Source organism: Rhinatrema bivittatum, chromosome 5, assembly GCF_901001135.1.
Source record: "Rhinatrema bivittatum chromosome 5, aRhiBiv1.1, whole genome shotgun sequence".
Taxonomy (NCBI): Eukaryota; Metazoa; Chordata; class Amphibia; order Gymnophiona; family Rhinatrematidae; genus Rhinatrema; species Rhinatrema bivittatum.
The window spans coordinates 228,976,825-228,998,434 of NC_042619.1; the positions used below are offsets into that span (position 1 = coordinate 228,976,825).

The window sequence follows — 21,610 nt, forward strand, 5'->3', positions numbered from 1 at the left end:
GAGGGGATTCTATGCCAGTAGTGGGTAACATAGTAATGACAGCAGAAAAGAACCAAATGGTCCATCTACTCTACCCAGCAGGCTTCTTATGGTAATATCTACTGCAAGTTACCCCATGTTTCTCTTAAGGGTAGTAAAACTGCTGCTCTGTGCAGTTATTCAATGAGCCTTCTTTAAAATTCAGACAGTGCTGACAATTTTGCTTATGGACTTGGCCTTAGAAGTAGTCCTGTACTTTTTCACTTATATCTGCATATCAGTACCCCGACCGTAAAAGCCAAGGCCCATGTTGGTTTTCAACTGAATCCAATTCATCTCCCATCCCCCACCACCACCACTACTACCAAAGCAGAGAGTGATGTTGTAGTGACTTGTGTTGGGGGGTGGGGAGTATGGACACAGGGCTGGGAGACTCGTAATTTTTTTTTTTTAAGTTGCACAACTTTGACTGGGCATGCCCAGGATGGCACTAACCCTGCAACCAGCAGGGGTCCCCCTTCAGTCTTGTTTAAGTTCCAAAAAGTAAAATAAGAAAAACGTAACAAACCCAACACAGCGGGGTAGGGGGCAGGTTTTGTGAGGATTTACATCCTGCTGTCCTGTGAGAACACCTGTGACAGGTAAGCAACATTTGCTTTCTCACAGGACAAGCAGGATGGTAGTCCTCACATATGGGTGAGAACAGAGCTGAGGATGTCTGAGAAATGCAACAAATGTACCCAAAGACGTGCAAGAGACACAACAATTGGGGTGGAATTGGTAGAGGGCATCCTGAACCCTAACGGGCAGGCGGAAGGGTGTTGGTACATCAAGTTGCAAAAAGGTTGCGCAAGACAGACTGGCTGAAGATGGAATCCTGTCTTCCAGCCTTGTCTAAACAATAATGGGTTGTGAAGGTATAGAGAGAACTCCAGGTAGCAGCCCTACAAATATCAGGAAACGGCACTGAGCGTAGGTGCGCTACTGAAGTCGCCATGGCCCTCACAGAGTGTGCTTTAACACGGTCTTGAAGTGGAATGCCTGCTTGTTGATAACAAAAGGATATGCAGTCCGCTAACCAGGAGGAGAGAGTCTGCTTACCCACAGGCTGCTCCAATTTGGTGGAATGGAAAGAAAAACAATTGAGTGCTTTTCCTGTGGGCAGCTGTACGGTCTAGATAGAATGCTAGAGCCCGTTTACAGTCAAGGGTATGCAGAGCCTGTTCTCCTGGATTAGAATGGGGCCTGGGAAAGAAGGTGGGTAGTTTAATGGATTGATTAATGTGAAACTCAGATACTTCCTTAGGCAAAAAATTTAGGATGAGTGCGGAGTACTACCCGGTCGTGCAGAAGTTTAGTGTAGGCGGATAGGTAACTAGGGCCTGTAACTCACTAACTCTGCGAGCGGAAGTGATTGCCAGAAGAAAAATCACTTTCCATGTAAGATAGCGAAGATTGCATGATTGGAGAGGCTCGAATGGAGGTTTCATGAGCCGACCCAAAATCAGGATAAGGTCCCAAGAAGGGGCTGGAGGGCGCAGTGGAGGTTTAAGGTGGAGCAAGCCCTTCAAAAAGCGTGTCACAAGGGGTTGTACTGAAATGGGCACATCCCCAACACCTTTATGGAAGGCGGCTACTGCACTGACATGCATCCTGGAAGAAGTTTTTAGACCTGACTCTGATAAGTGCCAGAGATAGTCTAGAAACTTCATGGTGGAACAGGTAAAAGGATCAAGTGACAGTGAGGAACACCATGACTTAAACCTGTTCCATTTGTAAAAATAAGATTTTTCTTGTGGAAGGCTTCCATGAAGCAATCAGGACACGGGAAACTGGGTCCGAAAGGTTGAGTGGCTGAAGAATTAACCTTTCAACATCCAGGCAGTCAGGGACAAGGCCTGAAGATTGGGGTGGCATAGGTACCCATCGTTCTGGGTGATCAGAAGCGGGTCCTTCCCCAAGGGAATGTGCCTGCAAATGGAGAGGTCCTGAAGAATCGGAAACCACACTTGGCGCTGACCAGTGAGGGCTATCAGATCATGGTTCCCTTGTCCTGACGTAGCTTCACGAGAATCTTTGAGAGAAGTGGAAGTGGCGGGAATGCATAGAGGAGACCAGTGGCCCATGAGAGGGAGAACGCATCTCTTGGCTGTGAGTGTTGGCTGCGAGTGAGAGAGCAAAAGTTCTCTACTTTGCGGTTCTGAAGTGACGCAAAGAGGTCTATGTGAGGATAACCCCAACGTTGGAATATTGAGTTTGCTACTGTGGGGTTGAGAGACCACTCGTGCGGCTGAAAGGCGCGACTCAGCTTGTCTGCCAACACATTGTCCACTCCCGGCAAGTAGTTGGACCTAAGGTACATCGAGAGGGAAGGAGCCTCCGCCCATATCTGTGCCACTTCCTGATTTTTGGTATTTGAGGTAGTTGTGAGTGGATCCTTGGGCCAGTGGCAGATGACCACGCCCCCGGGGGAAGATCCCGAGAGGGACCACCGGTCAGGCTCAGAGTATGGAGACAAACATACACTAGTTCTTTTATTAGACAGTTTACTGAACCACCAGAGATGGCAGTAGTGAGCTGATAAGTCCGCTGGGCTGTAGTTCCTCAGAGACTGGAACAGCGATCCCTGGAGGCTGTGTGATGTAGCTGATATAGTTGGTAGTGAAGACTTCCAGGCAGAAGAGTATACGGAGCAAGCCTGGGAACGTGAGCCCTCGAGAAGCGAGTACCGGTTCCAGACTGTCACCTGAAAAACAAAAGGGGAGAGAGCGAGGGCCCCGAGGAACGGGTACCTCTGGTAAGTCCGAAGGCAGAGTAGCTTAGGTAGTGAAACCTATCCCTTGCTAACTAGATGTGTTAGCAAATGCTGAGACCTTAAATATCCGTCGCGAGTGAAGTCATCTTCGGGGTCGCCCCCGAGGTTCGCACCATTGCCGGTACTTCAATCGGGGCCGCACCGCGCGCACGCCCCTAGGCCTCCAAGAATATGGCGGTTGCAGCGTTGAGCCGGTCCGGGAACACCCGAGGACTTGCAGCAGGAGGATGCAGAGGCAGCCAACGAAGAGGGAGGCGCCAAAGAGGTAAGGAGGGTGGAGAGAGGGCGTCTGACACCGACGGACACAACACTGATACAGTAGGTAGGAGCCCGTTCCTCCCTACTTGTTGATGTACCACATGGCCACCTGATTGTCTGTCTGAATCAGGATGACCTGGTTGGACAGGCGATCCTGAAACACCCTGAGAGCATATCTGATTGCTCGTAGCTCCAGGAAATTTATTTGGTGTTTGGCTTCCTCTGGAGACCAAGCTCCTTGGGTTTGCAAATTGGCAACATGCGCTCCCCAACCGAGGTTGGAAGCATCGGTGGTAAGAGTTATTTGAGGATCTGGAGCCTAGAAGGGTAGGCCTTGGATGAGATTGGTCTGATTTTTCCACCAAGCTAGAGACTGACGAAGTGGGTCAGTAATGTGGATAATGGTTGATAGTGGTTGAACGCATTGAGTCCATTGTGACCTTAGAGCCCACTGCATGACTCTCATGGCCAAGCGGGCCATTGGGGTAACATGTACCGAGGACGCCATGTGTCCCAGCAGGATGAGGAAATGGCGTGCAGTTGAGCAGTGTTGATACTGTAGCTGATGTGCGAGAGAAATGAAAGTGAAAGCTCGCTGTTGAGGCAAAAATGCCTTTGCTTGAAAGGTGTTCAAGTCTGCCCCTATGAATGACAAAGTTTGAGATGGGATAAGCAGGATTTCGCGTAATTGACAAGAAATCCTAGCGAAATCAGAGTGTGTAAGGGACGACAGAGCAGCTTGCTGAGTGGGAGCCCTGATCAACCAATCGTCGAGATAGGGATAGACGTGAACACCTTGGGTCCTGAGGAAGGCTGCTGCTACTACAAGACACTTGGTGAAGACTTGTGGTGCAGATGCCAGGCCGAATGGGAGCACTCGGTACTGATAGTGCTTTGGGCCTACCAGGAATCTCAGAAATCTCTGATGAGACTGAGTAATGGCTATGTGGGTGTATGCGTCCTGGAGGTCTAGAGAACAGAGCCAGTCTCCTCTTTGCAGAAGAGGAAGGAGGGAACCCAAGGTTACCATTTTGAACTTTTCTCATTGGAGATACTTGTTGAGGGCACGTAGGTCCAGAATTGGACGAACGCTGCTTGATTTTTTGGGGATTAGAAAGTACCGGGAATAGAATCTGGCGTAGGGTACTGGTTCGATTGCTCTGGATTGAAGAAGGAAGGAGACTTCTTGGTCTAGTAGTTGTGAATGGTCTGATGTTCCCCACGTTAGCCGAGGTGGAGAATCAGGTGGGACGGAGAGAAAGTTCAGATGATAACTTTGAGAGATTATGGCTAGGACCCACTGGTCCGAGGTGACTGTGAGCCATTTGTTGTTGAAATGACACAATCGACCTCCCACTGGTACATGCGGTAGTGGAAGCTGGCTGCTGCTCTCTATGCAGGAGTCAAAAACCAGAAGCAGGTCCTGGCTGAGGAGCTGCTTGTGGTTTTTGCTTACGAGGTTGTTGGGACTGAGCTTTTGGAAAGGCCTTATAGAGCGACCTCTAGACGGTGGTGGATAGGACTTCTTTGGACAGTAGAACGACGTTTTGGAGTCCTTCCTAAATGGTTGTTTGGCCAAATATTCAGAAGGCATCAGAGAGAGTTGGGGAAGGCTCTCATGATGTTCCTTGAGTTGTGCCACCGTTTGCTGGATCTGTTCACCAAACAGATTGTCTCCGATGCAAGGCAGATCGGACAATCTGTCCTGGACTTCAGGGCGCAAGTCCGAAGACTTAAGCCAGACCCATCGTCTAGCCGAAATAGCAGCTGCAGAAACTCTGGAAGGGGTGTCAAAGATGTCATAAGAGGAGCTTTCACGTTTTCCCGCTTCAAAACCTTTGTGAACCAGGGTTTGTAGCTGTTCCTGGAACTGCTGAGGCAGTTCCTGGAACTGCCTCAGCAGTTCCTGGAACTGCTGAGGCAGGGACTCTGCAAAGTCCTGTATTTGCTTGAATAGGACCCTATTGTATTGGGTCATATAAAGCTGGTAAGAGGTGATCCGAGAGATTAGCATTGATCCCTGGAAGACACGCTGACCAATGGCATCCAGGAATTTCTGCTCCTTGCCTGGAGGGAAGGAAGAATGGGGCTTTGAATGTCGTGCCTTCTTTCGGGCAGATTCCACCACGACGGATTAGTGATCCAGTTGAGGTTTCTCGAACCCTGGAGCTGACTGGACCAAGAATGTGGTATCTGCTTTCCGGTTAACTGGTGCTACTGAACCAGGGTGTTCCCAATTCTTCTTGAGAAGATCCAAAAGAACTTGATGGATAGGGATGGAGGTGATTTCTTTGGGAGCATCCAGAAATTGTAACAGCTCCATCATCTGATGTCTATCATCTTGCTCAGTTTGTAATTGGAAGGGAACCAACTCAGACATTTCCTTCACAAAATTGATGAAGGATAAGTCCTCTGGAGGAGAACGCTTCCTTTCAGTAGGAGAGGGTGGTGATGGTAAATCATCGGTGTCTGGGGACGAATCGTCAGTCCAGGTGTCATAGGGATCAACATCTGTCCCTCTAGGAACCTGAGAGGGCCGGGACGAAGGTATTCCCGAAGGTCCCAGTCTGGGCTCTGAAGGCATCAAGGGAGCTACTGGAGGCACCGATGAAGGCATCAAGAGCACTGATGCAGGCATTGAGGGCATCGATGGACGGATCGTCGGCGACAATGGCTGCACCGGTATCAATGGTTGAGGCATCGGCAGGACTCCCGATGGAGGAAGACGGAAAGGTGTTTCTCCTCCCGATGACAGAGCAAGTGGAGAAGACATTGGAGCCATTGGTGACCCGGGATCCATCGGTGGAAAAGTGGCCATAAGCACTTCCATCCTCGAGAGCAGCGGTGCTAGCGCTACCGGAATGGGATCGGTGATCGGTTCCGCAATCGGCACCGGGGTCGGCATCAGAGGAACCTGGAACCTTTGCATCGCCTTGTTGATGGCCTCCTGAACCATCCGGTCCAGCTCTTTACGAAGACCTGGAGCAATCAGCCCTGGTTCCGGAAGGGGAGAAGGAGGCAGAGGCATAGCCGGAGGGACCACCGTTAAAGGCGGGGTAGCGGCTCCCAATACCTGTCCGGGTGAGGGTTGCCTTGGTGACCCAGTCTCAGAAAAGGTCGATGCCTTTTCTGGACGGGGCTTCTTCAATGGCGGCTCGGACAATGGCGAGGTTGATGATTTTCCTTCATTGATGGTCCAAGGCTTTCTGTGTTGATGCCGATGTTTTTCTCTAAGATCCCCTCGGTCCTGAGGGGGAGCAGAGGTAGTCGATGGTCGGGAAGTCATCGACGCTGGACGGTAACCAGCCAGTGCCCAATGCTGGTGCGATGTGGATGGCGCCAGTTCGGATGACATTGAAGCAATAGACGGCGTCGGAGTCTGAGAATGAAAGAGAAGTTCAATCTTCTCCATTCTGGCTTTGCGACCCTTTGGTGTCATTAAGGCACATTTGGTACAAGTCAGGACATCATGCTCACACCCTAGGCACATTACACAGACTTTATGGGGGTCTGTTGTGGACATGGTGCGAGTGCAGTTAGGGCACCGAAGGAACCCCGACGCCATGGCCTTTGAAAAAATTGAGTCGCGGTGCTGTTGATAGCCAGTAGGCCGCAAGGGCCAAACTCGATGGGAATCGACCAGAATCGGGTAAAAAACTTACCGGAGTACCGCAGAAGTAAAAATTCAAGAGGGGGACTCCTGTGGGGTATGAAAGTTTGAAGTAATTCCGTGAGGAAAATTCCTGTCAGAAATCTCTAAGAGCTCCTTAACCCGCGTGGCTACTGCTGTGCGGAAAAAAGAAGATTAAAGGGGGACTCCTGCTGGTTGCAGGGTTAGTGCGCCATCCTGGGCATGCCCAGTAGGTGCCAGTCAAAGTTCTAGAAACTTTGACAAAAGTGTTCCGTGATTGGGCTCCATCCTGTGATGTCACCCATATGTGAGGACTACCATCCTGCTTGTCCTGTGAGAATGAGCTTGATGGACCCTTGGTCTGACCTAGTATGGCATAACTTATGTTCTTATGTGACTCTGGTTGTGTGGACTCCCAGTGTCCCTAGAAAGCAAGTCTGGGCAGTGCTTGGCAGAACCCTCCAAGAGGCCACAGGGTTAACCCTGAGTGGGTATTAGGGGTAGCACCGAGACTTTACGTGACAGACCCCTTTTCAATTGTGGATAAAAGCTCAACCTGATTAAAACATGATTTTCCTGTACAATTACCCCTACAGACCCACAATTTGCCTTGCTTTATAATCTGGATAGGGAGGGTGGCATAAGTGAGTTTATTCTACAAAACTGTCCATAGTTACATTGTCGTTGTTGAGTCTTCTTCGTACGCTTATTGTTTGACTATGTTCTTCAATAAAGCTTAAATTAAAAAAAAAAATTGTTCAGGAGGGACCACCTCACAAGGCAAGGAAGTAATTCAGTCTCCATGCCTGTGCAAACTTTGGTTTCTCTGTTGAGACTGCTAACAGAAAGGCCAATTTATGCCATAGTGCAGTAATGGTTTTGTAGTAGGTGGACTAAAACCACCATCACACAGGTCAAGCAGTTTTCAGATCGTAATGACTCTTGGTCACTACCATCCAGAGTCTGATCTGAGCTGGTGACCTAGAGATGAAAAGCTCTGTGACCCTCTGCCAACCCATCGAGCCATGCAGCAACTCTGATTATTCATCATCTCCTAGATCCATACATTAATCCCTACCTCTTGTTTTCAGGGTCTCTGGCCACCATTACAAATGTTGCATCTAACACAGGACTGTAAGCACCATCATGCAGCTAAAGCACAGAGGAAAAACTGGTTACCCATAAAATGTTTATGGTTAAGGAAATTCAAGACATTCATCAGGAAAAATGTACATACCCAAATTCCAGAGTTAACTAATTGCAAACTAATACTCATTTGGCATTTTATGCAATAGTGGAACACTTATGCTATGCATCTAAAATATGAAACCAGGTACTGCTTCCCCTCTGTCTTCAGCCAAGCTACCTCACTTTCCAGAAAAAAGTGAAGGCATGGTTGTTCATTCAACCTTTCTCCTAGCCTGCTTATTAGATAAGAAACACTTATAATGCCAATCTGAAGAGACCTTTGATTCAACAATGATCGCTAATGACCCTGCAACTACTGTCATTGTTATTTTGTACCTGTAGTTTAATCCTAGTTTGACTGTAATCCACCTTAAGATCATTCATGAAAAAAGGTGGAAAATCAAATACTTATAAATAAAGCCATTTAGTCAGATAATTCAAGTTATCTGGCTCAATGGGAAGTTTTGCAATGTCTCCCTTACTTATCCAGCTAAATGTTAGCAAGATAAGTTGTTATCAAGCTAAGATTTAGCCAAATAAGAAACTTCTGCTTGGCACTTAACTGGCTATTAAAAAAAAAAAAAATACCAGTACAGCCAGATAAGGCACACAAGGCAGGATAATTTTAAACCTAACCGGCAATATTCAAAAGATATCTGGTTAGGTTTAAGTTATCTGGCTACAATTAACCAGATAACATTAAATCAAGGATAGTCAGTGGGACAAAACCCCACTGAATAGCCGTGTCAAGTTATCCATCTTACAGAATATTGGGCCCATTACATTCAAGCTACTACACCTCCTGCTATGGAAACACAGCAGTTTGATTCTCACATTGAATGTTTTCTCAAGAATTATTTTTACTGCTGGACTTATAGTTTAAAACAAAGATGTGGACGATTCAAATGGGTGTAGGGATCAAGGACCCCACTGTTATCCTGATGTAAACCCTTGGTGGAGAGATCAGGTAGCTATGGAAATGCACAGCTGTTAGAGGACCCTGCAGATCTGCATTTCAACTTTTCAGGGACTCGTTCTAATTCTATCCCCAGACCCCCTGTACCTTGCACAACCTGCTATCCCCACACATCATTTAGGAGACACTCTTAAGGAAATTACAGTAATAACAGATATGGAGGGAAAAGGCCACAGAGCAGCAACATGCAAAGTTAAGTGAGTGACTTCAATGCAAATTAGACATTCCCCTCTTGCATTCCAGGCCCAAAACAGTAAATGTCCTTCCTAAAATAGCTTACCAACCTTCATGCAACACTATCTGTGTGTGAATACATTTTCTTTTCTTTATATTTCTAAATTTCTTCTTCTTTAGCTAAGAGGGATATCATGGCTCAACATCCCAGCTTCATGTCTAACTCAGGGTTCTGTTCCTCTTTACATGCATTTTTTCACATCAAAAGAAAAATGTAATATGTATGATTCTTAGGTAAGAAGAATGGATAACAATTTCATGTGTGGTATATCTATCTAGGGAGAAACAGGGAGAACATGCTTTGAGAAGAGACATTATAAATGAGCCAGACCTGGAACATGTGCATCTTCACTTCCATGGAGGTCTTCCCTACCCAAGTAACATTCCCAGTGAACTTAATATCACAGTCTGGATAGATGATCTTTTTGCACAGATCTGAAGAGACAATTCAGGTACAATTAGCAATTCAGTTAGAAAATGCACGATAAATGGTCTGTGCAACACACCCAAAAATAAGCAGCATAATTCAGACAAGGCATCTTGACAAAGATTAGAGAACTGAAAGAAATGCGGCATTAAGCATAGAAACTATTTGAGGGAAGATATGCTAATTTTATTTCGTTTGCAGCTTTAAGACTGTTAGACAACCCTAATTCTTCTTGGCAGTCTCATCTCCTTATTTAGGAGGTCCTCTGCTTTTCACCTTACCTCTGTCCAGGAGAATGGAAAAGTAACTTCAGTCTCCGTTAATTAAAGGGTCGAGTTCTTCCATTACCATGGGAACTCACCTGCAATCTACCTTATAAATGGGCCATGACCGACAGCCCGCAAATGCGCAGTAGAGCACAGCTCTACTGCGCATGTGCGGGCAAGGACGTCGGTCTTAGCCAGCGTAAAAAAAAACAAACATGGTGGCGTCGGGTGGCAGCGGCAGCGGCGATGGCGGCGGCGGGTGGCAGCGGCGGCGATGGCGGCGGCAGGTGGTGGCGGCGTCGGGTGGCAGCGGCAGCGGCGATGGCGGCGGCGTCAGGTGGCAGCGGCGGCGGCGGCCTGTAGCGAGGGAGGGAGGAGAGAGAGAGAGGAGGAGGAGAGAGAGAGGGAGGGAGGAGAGAGAGAGGGATTGAGTGAGGGGGAGGGACTGAGTGAGGGAGGGAGGGGAGGGACTAAGTGAGGGAGGGAGGGAGGGACTGAGGGAGGGGGAGGGACTAAGGGAGGGAGGGACTGAGTGAGGGGGAGGGACGGAGGGGGAGGGAGGGACTGAATGTGAGGGAGGGAGGCATTGAGTGAGGGGGAGGGACTGAGGGAGAGGGAGGGGACTGAGGGGGAGGGAGGGGGACGGGAAGAGTGAGGGGAGAGGGAGAGGTGAGAGACAGGGATGTGAGTGAGTAAGTGGAAGGGTAAGAAGTTGTGGAGCAGAGAAAAAGGGAGTGGAGGAGGGCTGAGGGAGAGGGGATGGGATTGAGACAGGGTGGGAGTGACTGAGGGAAGGGGAGGGAGGTGAGAGTGAGGGGAAGGAGGCAGTGGGAGACAGAGAGTGAGTAAGACTGAGGGGTGGGAAGGGGGTGAGTGACTGAGGGGAAGGGGGAATGAGGGAGAAAAAGTGTAGGAGGGTGCTGTTTTCGAAAATGGACCGAAAACAAAAATGTAATGTAGCCCGTTGTGACGGGCTTAACGGCTTGTATCAGATATTCAAGCCGGTCTCCCCGAGGTAGAATTCTTGAAGCATGAGAAAGCCAGCCCTCTAAAAATCCTGTACTAGAACTTGCTCACGATATAAGAATAATCCTGCCTGAAGTGCATTTATCCAAATGCCAGAGCAGCCCCCACCTCGCTCAAACGGATCTGCTAGCAAGCACCAAGCCATCAGGGACATTCCGAACCAGTTCTGCATTTTCAACCACCCTCTCTAGGGATCCTAGGGATTTGTTGGTTTATTTCTTTTACAGAGAATAACAGGATCAGGAAGCCAACAGAAGTTTAATAAGGTCACCGAGTATGCAAAGCAGCTGCTTGTCATATCTACCCTGGTGCCCATCATCTTATTTTCTGCCAAGTCCAGCCATCCGGGAAACTTCCTCATGACCAAAAATAATCCCATGGGCACTAGATTCCCTGCTTACATTAACTTGTGCTACCTAATCACTGGGAAAATACAAGCTAAGATACATTTAAGAAAACAAAAAACTATTCCACCCACACTCTGCAGAAATAGGACACCATCAGGAACACAAACGATGCAACATTGTTAACATGGAAAAGATAAGATGACGAGATGTGTAGCCTTAACAAGGGAAAGCAATTCATTTTAAGGAAGAACTATGTCACTAATCAGTGGTCAGGTTATATTGTCTGTATGGTATGGTTATGGATTGCGCCATATCACATGGTTTTAACAGAAAAATGGATAACGCCATGAGCATCAGGAGCACATTAAGGGCTGTGGTGATGTAATGCACAACTTGGTACAGCAGGAAGGAGAAGCAACCATTTACACACTCAATTTGGTTTTTCCCTTGGACAAAAATGAAAAATTACTACTTACCTGATAATTTCCTTTTCTCTAGTGAAGACAGGTTAATCCATGACCAGTGGGTTACTCACCTCTACCAGCAGATGGAGACGGAGCAAAGCTAACGTCATGGCATATATACTCCTGCACCGACATCAGCCCACCAGTATTCTCTGCAAACGCCAACTGTGAACAAAACTGACAAAACTTGATTATAACTTTTAATAGACAACTACTCAAGTACTCAGTCAACAGGAAAACACTGAGCTCAGCAAAGAGGGTAACCACAAATTTAGGGACTAAAACTGACACCCACCAGTTATCCCCAGACACACAGCCACTCAGGAGAACCATAGAATCACAAACCGGAATCCAAGGGTGGGAAGGTGGATTAACCTGTCTTCATTAGAGAAAAAGAAATTATCAGTTAGTAATTTCTCATTTCTCAGCATTCAGACAGGTTAATCCTTGACCAGTGCGATGTAGCAAAGCTACTCCCGAACAAGGCGGGAGCCTGCCTGCAGTCTAACCAACACCGCACGCACAGAGGCTGCGTCCTCCCGGGCCTGCAGGCAGTAATATCTGGAAAAAATTGTGTAAGGAGGAGCATGTCGCAGCTCGGCAAATCTCGATGAAAAACAATTGAAGCTCTGCCCATGACACTGTCCGATCTTTAGGGGAATTAGCCCTAATCTGTTTAGGCAATGGCTACTCAGCATTCACATATGCGGCAGCAATAATCTCCTTAACCCAACGGACTAACGTAGCCTGCATCGCTGACTCACCCCATTTACCTTTACCATGGAGATCAAACAGGCGGTCACGTCTTCCTAAGAGGTTTTAATAACGTACAATACTGCATCAGATGCCTCTTGATTTCCAAGGTCTGCAACAGATGATATTCATCCACATCTCTGTCTGTCCAGCATTGGCAGGGAAATAGATTGATTAAAAAACAAAACCCACCCCCTCGAGTCACCCACAGGAATGGTTCCTGGCAAGAAAAAGCCCACAGCTTGGACCAGATGCTTGCAGCAATTCACATTGAGAAACATCATCTTCAAGATTTTAACTTCAAGAAGCAGCTACTCAGTGGCCGAAAAGTAGAATTTGCCAAAATTCTAGAACCAGATTAAGGCTCCATGAGAGCACCGGCAACTGCAAGGGAAGATGAAGAAGCCTCACCCCCTACAAAACTGGGTCACATCCGGATGGGCCAACAAGGGTCCACCATTCATCTGATCTTTGAAAACAGGCAAGAGCTGCCACCTGCACTTCAGGAATTTAAGGGCTAAGCCCTTAAGTGACCCATCCTGTAAGAATTCCAAAATGAGTGGGATCTTAAAAGAACAAGGAAGCACAGCTCCTGTCTCACACCAAACCTCACTCTCCAAACCCAAAAGTAAGCTAAAAAGGGGGAGAACTTTTGCACTCGAAGCAAGGTGGAATTCACAGCAGTGGAATATCTATGCTTCAGCAACAGAGGCCTTTCAAGGACCATACTGAAAGACAAAATTGAGACTGACCTACACAAAGCATAGGTCCCTGTCGTAGCAGGTCCCTGTGGACCGGTAACTGGGAAGGAGAGTCCACCATGAGAGGCTTCTAGGAAAAGTAAAAAGTCATGGGATAGGTGGCGATGTCCTTTCGTGGATTGCAAACTGGCTAAAAGACAGGAAACAGAGAGTAGAATTAAATGGGCAATTTTCTCAGTGGAAGGGAGTGGACAGTGGAGTGCCTCAGGGATCTGTATTGGGACCCTTACTGTTCAATATATTTATAAATGATCTGGAAAGAAATACGACGAGTGAGATAATCAAATTTGCAGATGACACAAAATTGTTCAGAGTAGTTAAATCACAAGCAGATTGTGACAAATTGCAGGAAGACCTTGTGAGACTGGAAAATTGGGCATCCAAATGGCAGATGAAATTTAATGTGGATAAGTGCAAGGTGTTGCATATAGGGAAAAATAACCCATGCTATAATTACACAATGTTGGGCTCCATATTAGGTGCTACAACCCAAGAAAGAGATCTAGGTGTCATAGTGGATAACACATTGAAATCGTCGGTACAGTGTGCTGCGGCAGTCAAAAAAGCAAACAGAATGTTGGGAATTATTAGAAAAGGAATGGTGAATAAAACGGAAAATGTCATAATGCCTCTGTATCGCTCCATGGTGAGACCGCACCTTGAATACTGTATACAATTCTGGTCGCCGCATCTCAAAAAAGATATACAATTGTGATGGAGAAGGTACAGAGAAGGGCTACCAAAATGATAAGGGGAATGGAACAACTCCCCTATGAGGAAAGACTAAAGAGGTTAGGACTTTTCAGCTTGGAGAAGAGACGACTGAGGGGGGATATGATAGAGGTGTTTAAAATCATAAGAGGTCTAGAACGGGTAGATGTGAATCGGTTATTTACTCTTTCGGATAGTAGAAAGACTAGGGGGCACTCCATGAAGTTAGCATGGGGCACATTTAAAACTAATCGGAGAAAGTTCTTTTTTACTCAACGCACAATTAAACTCTGGAATTTGTTGCCAGAGAATGTGGTTAGTGCAGTTAGTATAGCAGTGTTTAAAAAAGGATTGGATAAGTTCTTGGAGGAGAAGTCCATTACCTGCTATTAAGTTCACTTAGAGAATAGCCACTGCCATTAGCAATGGTTACATGGAATAGACTTAGTTTTTGGGTACTTGCCAGGTTCTTATGGCCTGGATTGGCCACTGTTGGAAACAGGATGCTGGGCTTGATGGACCCTTGGTCTGACCCAGTATGGCATTTTCTATGTTCTTATGTCTCCGCAGATCTGCATACTACAACCTCCTGGGCTAATCTGGAGCCACCAGAAGCACCAGCCCCATGTATCTTTCAATCTTCCAAATCACTCTACCCAACATGGACTAGGGGAAAAAGCATACCAAAGCTTATCTTCCGGCTGCTCAAGAGCATCATTGCCCAAGAACTTCAGATCTCCCCTGCAACTGAAGAAAGGGAAGCAACCTTTGCATTGTATGATGCACAGTGGCCCACTATGAGCTGGAACACTTAGTCTAACAATTCTCATTCTCCTGGATCCAGACTGTCAGCTGAAAAAAAAGATCAGCTCTTACATAGTCTTTTCCCGCAATGAGGGAGACGGAGATTTCCTGAAGATGTATTTCTGCCCATTCCAAGAGCTGGACTATTTCCTGCGACACTTACTGGCTCTTGGTGCCATCCTGGCGCTTGATTGTAAGCCACTGTTGTTGCAGCATCTGACATCACTTGGAGCGCTTGACCCTGCCAGCAGTCAACAAATCAAAAGCATGCTAACCGAATGGCACTTGGTTCCAGACAATTAATGCTCCAGAGAGACTCCTCTGCACCATCAGCTCCTGAGAGTGAGCCTCCCAACCCTGGAGGCTTGCACCCGCCATATCAGTCAGTCCAGTGTTTGTAGGGAAACATCCTTCCTTAGATGATCCGCTTTCAACCACCAATGTATTTGGATGCTAATCTTCACCGGTAACTTGAAACTGCATCAAGAAGTCCTGAGACCGTGGACTCCATCATGCAAGAAGTGTGCACTGAAGAAGACGCAAATGCACCCTTGCCCTCAGAACTACTTCTAGGATGGCTACCATCAACCAAACACCTGCAGGTAATACCATACCACCGGGTGAATTGCTTCTGTCAATAGACACACCTGTGTCACCTGTTTCTGAAGGCGAGCCTCTGGCAGGAACAACCTGCCTTGCTTTGTGTCAAAACGAACACAGAGTTACTCCAGGGTTTAAGACAGCTGTAACTTGCTCTCGGCCAAGCTCACCACCCAAACTAATTATCGCAGCAAACACCTTGCGCAAGGCCCGAAGACTCTCTCCATGCTCTTGGCCTAAAATACCATCCTATCTCGACACTGACGCTACCACCACTAGAACCTTGGAGAAGGTCCTGGGCGCAGTGGCCAAACCGACAGGTAGTGCTCGAAAACTGATATCACCACCCCAAAACAGCAAACCACAGAAGTCTTTCATGCTCCAGCTGAATGGAATATGTAGATACTCCTCTGACAAATCCAGAGACGTAAGAAACTCCCCCAATTGTACTGCTATTATCACCAAGTGTAAGGTTTCCATGCGTACACAAGTCACTTGCAATAACTATAGACTCCCTTTAGGACCAGGATGGGGCGAAAGGAACCCTCCTTCTTGGGCATAATGAAATAAATAGAATAATGGGCCGTACTTCCTTGAGACTTAAACACTGGAATCACGGCCCACCAGTTCAGGAGCCTTGACAATGTAACCTCCACTGCCAGCCTCTTTTCTGGAGAGTCGCAGGGAGACGCCATAAAGTTGTCCCGAGGAATGCAGAACTCCAGAGCATGGCCATCCCTTATCACTCCAGAACCCATTGATCTGACGTGATTTTGACCCACCTCAGATAAGGGGAGACAGGCGAACCCCTATCTCCAATTCTAGGAGGTGAGTCGGGATGCATCGCCACCCAAGCCTACGCCCTATCTGGGCTGCCTGAGCTGAAAGGACTGAGACCTACTCAGAGGTTGAACTCTCTGAGAAATCACTTCTCTGTAGGGTTAAAAATGTCTGAACTCCTAGCATGGCCCTTCGCACTGAAACAGTGCAATGCCTACTTTTAATCCTCTGGCAAAATGAGGAACCTGGGACTCACCCCACCAATTGGTCATTTACCCCAACTCACTCCTAGAACAAGGGTGATCCTTTAAGGGCAATTTCATAAGATTAGACTTTGAAATTTTAGCAGCCAACCAAATCTCAGCCATAGCTGACGCCTGGCTGCTAACACCAAAGTCACCCTTCTGGCAGAAGAAGGACGGACCAAGGCGCAGCCTGCATCCACCAAAAAAGGCAGCTGCCGGTCCCATCACTATCCTGGTATTTAAACCAGCCTCATCGGTTTCTTGAGATAGAAGCAAACAAACACGAGCCATCGGAGAGCAGCAAGAGGCTAACTGCAATTCATTGCCACCACCTCAAGGTTTGCGAAAGGATAGCCTCAATTCTCATATCCTGGGCATCCTCCAGTGCTGCTCCCCCTACTAAAGAAACAGTTGTCCACTTGGAGACTGCACACACCAGTGCTTTCACTTTCAGAAAATGCAACTGCTCTCTCTCGCTGTCAGATCCAGCTTCCAGAGTGCCCCATTCAAGGCCAATCAAGATACTAAAATGGGATTCTTCTTTGGCTCAGATATGGAACCATTCCCAGCATTGTCAGTGTTTGGGAGATCAGAGCCAGCGACCCATCTATATGACTCCAAACCCAGAAGGATTTCCCCATCCTCCTGGGAGTAAGAATCGCCCTCATCTAAGCCAGTGGGATCCCCATCAGTGGAACAGGCAGCAGGCGAAGGCATATTCAGACGCTTATCTGCCATACCAGACTTGCGGGAATCCGCAACCTGTGATCCTGAACTTCCAGGTTTGGCCAATTCCGCCAAACATTAGAAGGGAGTGCAACCCTTGAAAAAATTCCACCCAAGAAAAGGAAGAAGGATCCATACCAAAACCAGGGGCATCAGAGTGGTGCCCACTGAGAAGTTCTCCCCTGCTGAATTCCATTTAGGGAAGCCTCAAAACCAGGCATCCCATTCCCACATCCTGCTGGGAAGGGCCAGGCTCAGCAAAATCAACAGGAGACAACTCTCTCGGAGTCTCCAGACAGGGCTGACAAGATTAGAGGGGACACCCTGTTGTATGCCCGAACATGGCAAGCAGTGCAAATCACAAGGCACTTAGGATTCTTTGCTACTGGCACCATGGATAAGACGTCCACTAGCAGCACACTTAGAAACAAGCGTCTGACAATTGTGTGTCCATACAAGGCAAGCCTGAACAGGACACCCAAAAAACAGGATGCTCAAAATTAAGACGCCCAAATATGGGACGCCTATATTTGAGATAGGACGTCCCATAAGCGTGTAGTCTCTCATGGATCAAGAGCTTAGGCACTAGGATCCAATGAACACTTGAACTATGGACGCCCAAAATTTGGATGCCCCATACGGATGCCCAACCTGGACGTGCAAGCACAAATAGTCAGTTTCACAGCAGACTTGTGCAGGAGGCGGCATGCAAACATCGGAGCAGCCTATCACGAGGTGTCTCAGAGAAGCCTGAGAGTGAGGCCAAGCCAAAAGGCTGATCAATCCTCCTAAACTGCTGGGATTCCCCAAACCCCTCACAGAAGCAGCAGCGAATATCAGATTGATGCACCGAGGCTCGGAGAACAGACAAGAAGAAGAGGAGAGGAATTCATAAAATTATCTCTCTCTCTTTTATGTATTTATTATTTATTTATTTGCATTCCCTTACCTGAGCTCAGGCCATCCCAACTGAGTACAGAGTCTATCTCCGGCTGCGGATGGGAAGAGGACTAATGCCTTCACCACTGCACTTGGCTTCCTGCATCTGCTAGCCTCTCAGCTGATTCTCTCCTAGTGGCTAAGCCCATACCGGAAAACCAGCTACCGGACTGAGGCACTCGACTGAAGGAGAAATCATGAGATATTACCTCAGGAGAAGCGGTGCGTGGATTAATCTCCTTTGCTCCTTCTCTCTTTTTTTTTTTTTGAACAAGCAAACCTCAGTAGGGAGATGCACGTCCACCATCTGCTGAAGATGGAGAATCCTGGGGCCTGTCAGTGCAGAGGTATATATACCATGACATCAGCTTTTCTCTGTCTCCATCTGCTGGTGGAGGTGCATAATTCGCTGGTCATTGATTAACTTGTCTGAATGCTGAGAAACAAAACACTTTCTATGCACTGGGACCTTTTTAACTAAGCATTCATGCGACAGTGAGTACTAAAGTAATACCAAAAGCCTGAACTAAGCTCCCAAGCCACCAGTTCCTGTGCAATATCCTCCATTGTGAGAGGTAGTGATTGTCCCGGCAGACTCCACACTGGTGAAAAAGCCATGGAGAAACTACAGAAGCACTGGCGCAAGGAGCCTTGTATCGGGTAAAATGAGGGTCTTTAGCAAAAATAGATCTGAGGAACAAGGATTTATAAAATGTCCCCACAGACTCTGGATCTAACTTATTCTGGCTACAGCTTAGAATTAGTTGTTAGGTCTGTACCAAGTCTAATTGAATATATTCAGGATAACTATCATTTAAATAGTTAGCTACAGATGACTTTTAAATGGAGAAATTACTTACCTGATAATTTCATTTTCCTTAGTCTAGACAGATGGACTCAGGACCAATGGGTTTTATGTTTCAAAGCTGACGTTACCCTAGATACATCCCTGCAGTGACCTCAGTCCTTCAAAAAGCCACCATGGACATATTATTGAAAAGCTTGATTAAAACCAACTTGACTAAAAATGGATAACCATAACTGTACTCAACCAAACGCTGAATCCCAGCAAGATTATAGGTGCTCTGATCTAGGGATTGGGCAACGGCTTACCTGTAATATCTTGGAATTGAAATTCATTTCACGGGTGATTTCTTGGCACCTTTCTTGGGCAGCATGCTGAGTCCATCTGTCTACACTAAAGAAAATGAAATTATCAAGTAAGTAATTTCTCCAATTCTTAGCGTGTAGCCAGATGGACACAAGACCAATGAGATGTACAAAAGTTACTCCCGATCAGGGTATGAGGCTGCCGCGATCCAATTAACACCGTCCTTGCAAAGGCTGCATCCTCTCAGGCCTGATTGTCCAGGTGATAGAACCTGGAGGTGGTGTGTAAGGAGGACCACATTGCTGCTTGGCAGATGTCTACAGGAGACAGCAGTCTAGCTTCTGCCCAAGAGACTGCCTGAGCCCTAGTGGAATGAGCTTTCCTGCCTCCACATAGGCTCCCATGACCATCTCCTTGATCCAGCAAGCTACGGTAGCCCGCAAAGCTGGTTCACCCTACCTCATTCCACCATGAAGAACAAACAAGCAGTCCTTCTTACGGACCGGTTCTGAAACTTCCAGATACTGCACCAAAAGCCTACTGACGTTTAAATGGCGGAGGAGATGGTATTCTTCCGTGTCCTTGTGCCTATCTAGGGACAGCAACAAAATGGACTGATTCTCACCGCAACCCACCGAACCTCGCAGGCGCCCCGCTAACGCTGCAAGCACCAAGAGGAACTCAGACCTGCAAGGTAGGCCTCAGCCGCACCGCCCGACCCCTCGACCCTCCCAGACGATAGGCCTAAGGCTCCCGGACCTACCTCCTCAGCAGACCCAGGCTGCACCGCCCGACTCGCGGACCCCCGGACCGGAACATCTCCCGACTTGGCCCTCGGCCTTCTCCGGACTGCCTCGTCCTCCAGCCGCCGACAGACTGCCAACATCAACAGGCCCGCAGGCCCAGCAAAGGGCCGCCGAGCCCGCGCTGCGTCGGCCACCTAAGACCCCGCCCACCAACGCTCCCTAGGCGACAACGTGGGACAGGACCCAACCCGACCAGACTCCATAAAAGAGGCGACAGAGCGCCTCCGGCACCGTGCGCCTGCGTCGCATGCCGAAGGAGTGCAACAAAAGGGCCTGCCCCTTAGTGCGCCCCTTAGTGCCGCCACTGTAGGACGCCTCTACCTCAACCCTCCTTCATACCCCCCCACTGTCTCTCTGTTTGCTGTAAACCCTCCTCCCCTACCACATCTGTCTCACAACACTAGGTTAAAGATGCAAACCTACCCTATCCCCATCATCAATCATCTCTATCGCAAACTGAAAAAAGCCCCCACACCTACCCAGACACACCTAACAAGAAGTCTTATTCCCATCATGACTTCTCCTCTTACACAACTCCTGGGACTCACACTCTTCTCACTAACGCTCTTCAATGCGCAATCCCTCACAAACAAAAACCACTTCTTCAACGATTACTTACTAGACTCAAAGCCAGACATTTGTGCAATAACTGAAACCTGGCTCAAACACACCGACATAGCCCTGATTAACTATTAGCTGCCAAAAACGATCTAAGTCTAAGGCCTCAGACTGCGAAGACAGCCTCTAAATTAGAAATAGGTCTCTTCAAATCTAATCATTTACAAATCTGTCTAATCTATGTTCCCCCAGGGTTTTTAGACACGAATGCCTCCCCCCTCATACAATCCATTGCAAAATACATCAACACGGACTCCCCAGCCATAATCTTGGGGGACTTTAACCTCCATGTCGACGCGAGGCCACCATCCCCCAACCGCGAAGCCACTCTGACTTCCCTCAGGGCCATGGGATTTAAGCAAATCATCAAAAGCCCTACCCATAAAGCTGGTCATACCTTAGATCTAATCTTCATAAACTCTGGCCTCACACACACACTACTCCTCCCTCCTGTACCCCAGTTCCCTGGTCTGACCATTCAATGATTACTACTAACCTCTCGGTAAAAGAAAGACTGACCCCTCCCCAATGCCACCCTCCACTTTAGGAAACCTTGCTCCATGGATGACCTCAGTTCTCATCTCTCCAACAAACTTTGCAATCTAGACTTTTCTAACGCCAATTCAGCCCTCTTCTCCTGGTTCAACATCACAAACTCTGTAGCCAACAAAATATGCCCCCTGACGGCTAAAGTTATTAACCCACCCCTTAAGAACAAAAAACCATGGTTCACACCAGAATTATAGAAACTAAAATAAGAGCTTAGGCACAAAGAACATAAATGGCATAAGGACCCATGTCCCAACTCGCTGACCACTTACAAATCCTCTTTACACAGCTACAGGACTTCCATACTCCGAGCAAAAAGATTTCTACGCCCCCAAAATCCATGCCTTTCAATTTGATGCTAAGGCCCTGTTCTCATACATCTCAGAACTTACGAAATCATCTCTCCCCCGTCATCCCTGACAACCAAGCCCAAACCAAGTTAATGAACTCGCAACCTTCTTTCAGAAAAAAATCTCCAACCTCTTAACCCTCCTCTCTTCCACTAATACCTTATCCCCTCCCCCTTTCTCTACCACAACCTACTCAGGAGCCATCTTCGACTCCTTCGAACTCACTTCATCCCTGGAAATTGAATC

The 21,610-nt window shown here is 47.6% G+C and overlaps 1 protein-coding gene across 6 annotated transcripts in view; it reads right to left on the bottom strand.

Annotated features, from left to right (window-relative positions):
- Positions 1–21,610, bottom strand: part of ACOT9 (acyl-CoA thioesterase 9) — a 139,177-nt gene that overhangs the window by 46,305 nt on the left and 71,262 nt on the right. For all 6 annotated transcript variants that reach the window (XM_029603406.1, XM_029603405.1, XM_029603404.1 and 3 more), the window contains 2 exons: positions 9,413–9,516; positions 7,762–7,835 (listed from right to left, as the gene is read on the bottom strand). In XM_029603406.1, the coding sequence (XP_029459266.1) occupies positions 7,762–7,835; positions 9,413–9,516 (178 nt within the window). The remainder of the gene's footprint in view (positions 1–7,761; positions 7,836–9,412; positions 9,517–21,610) is intronic.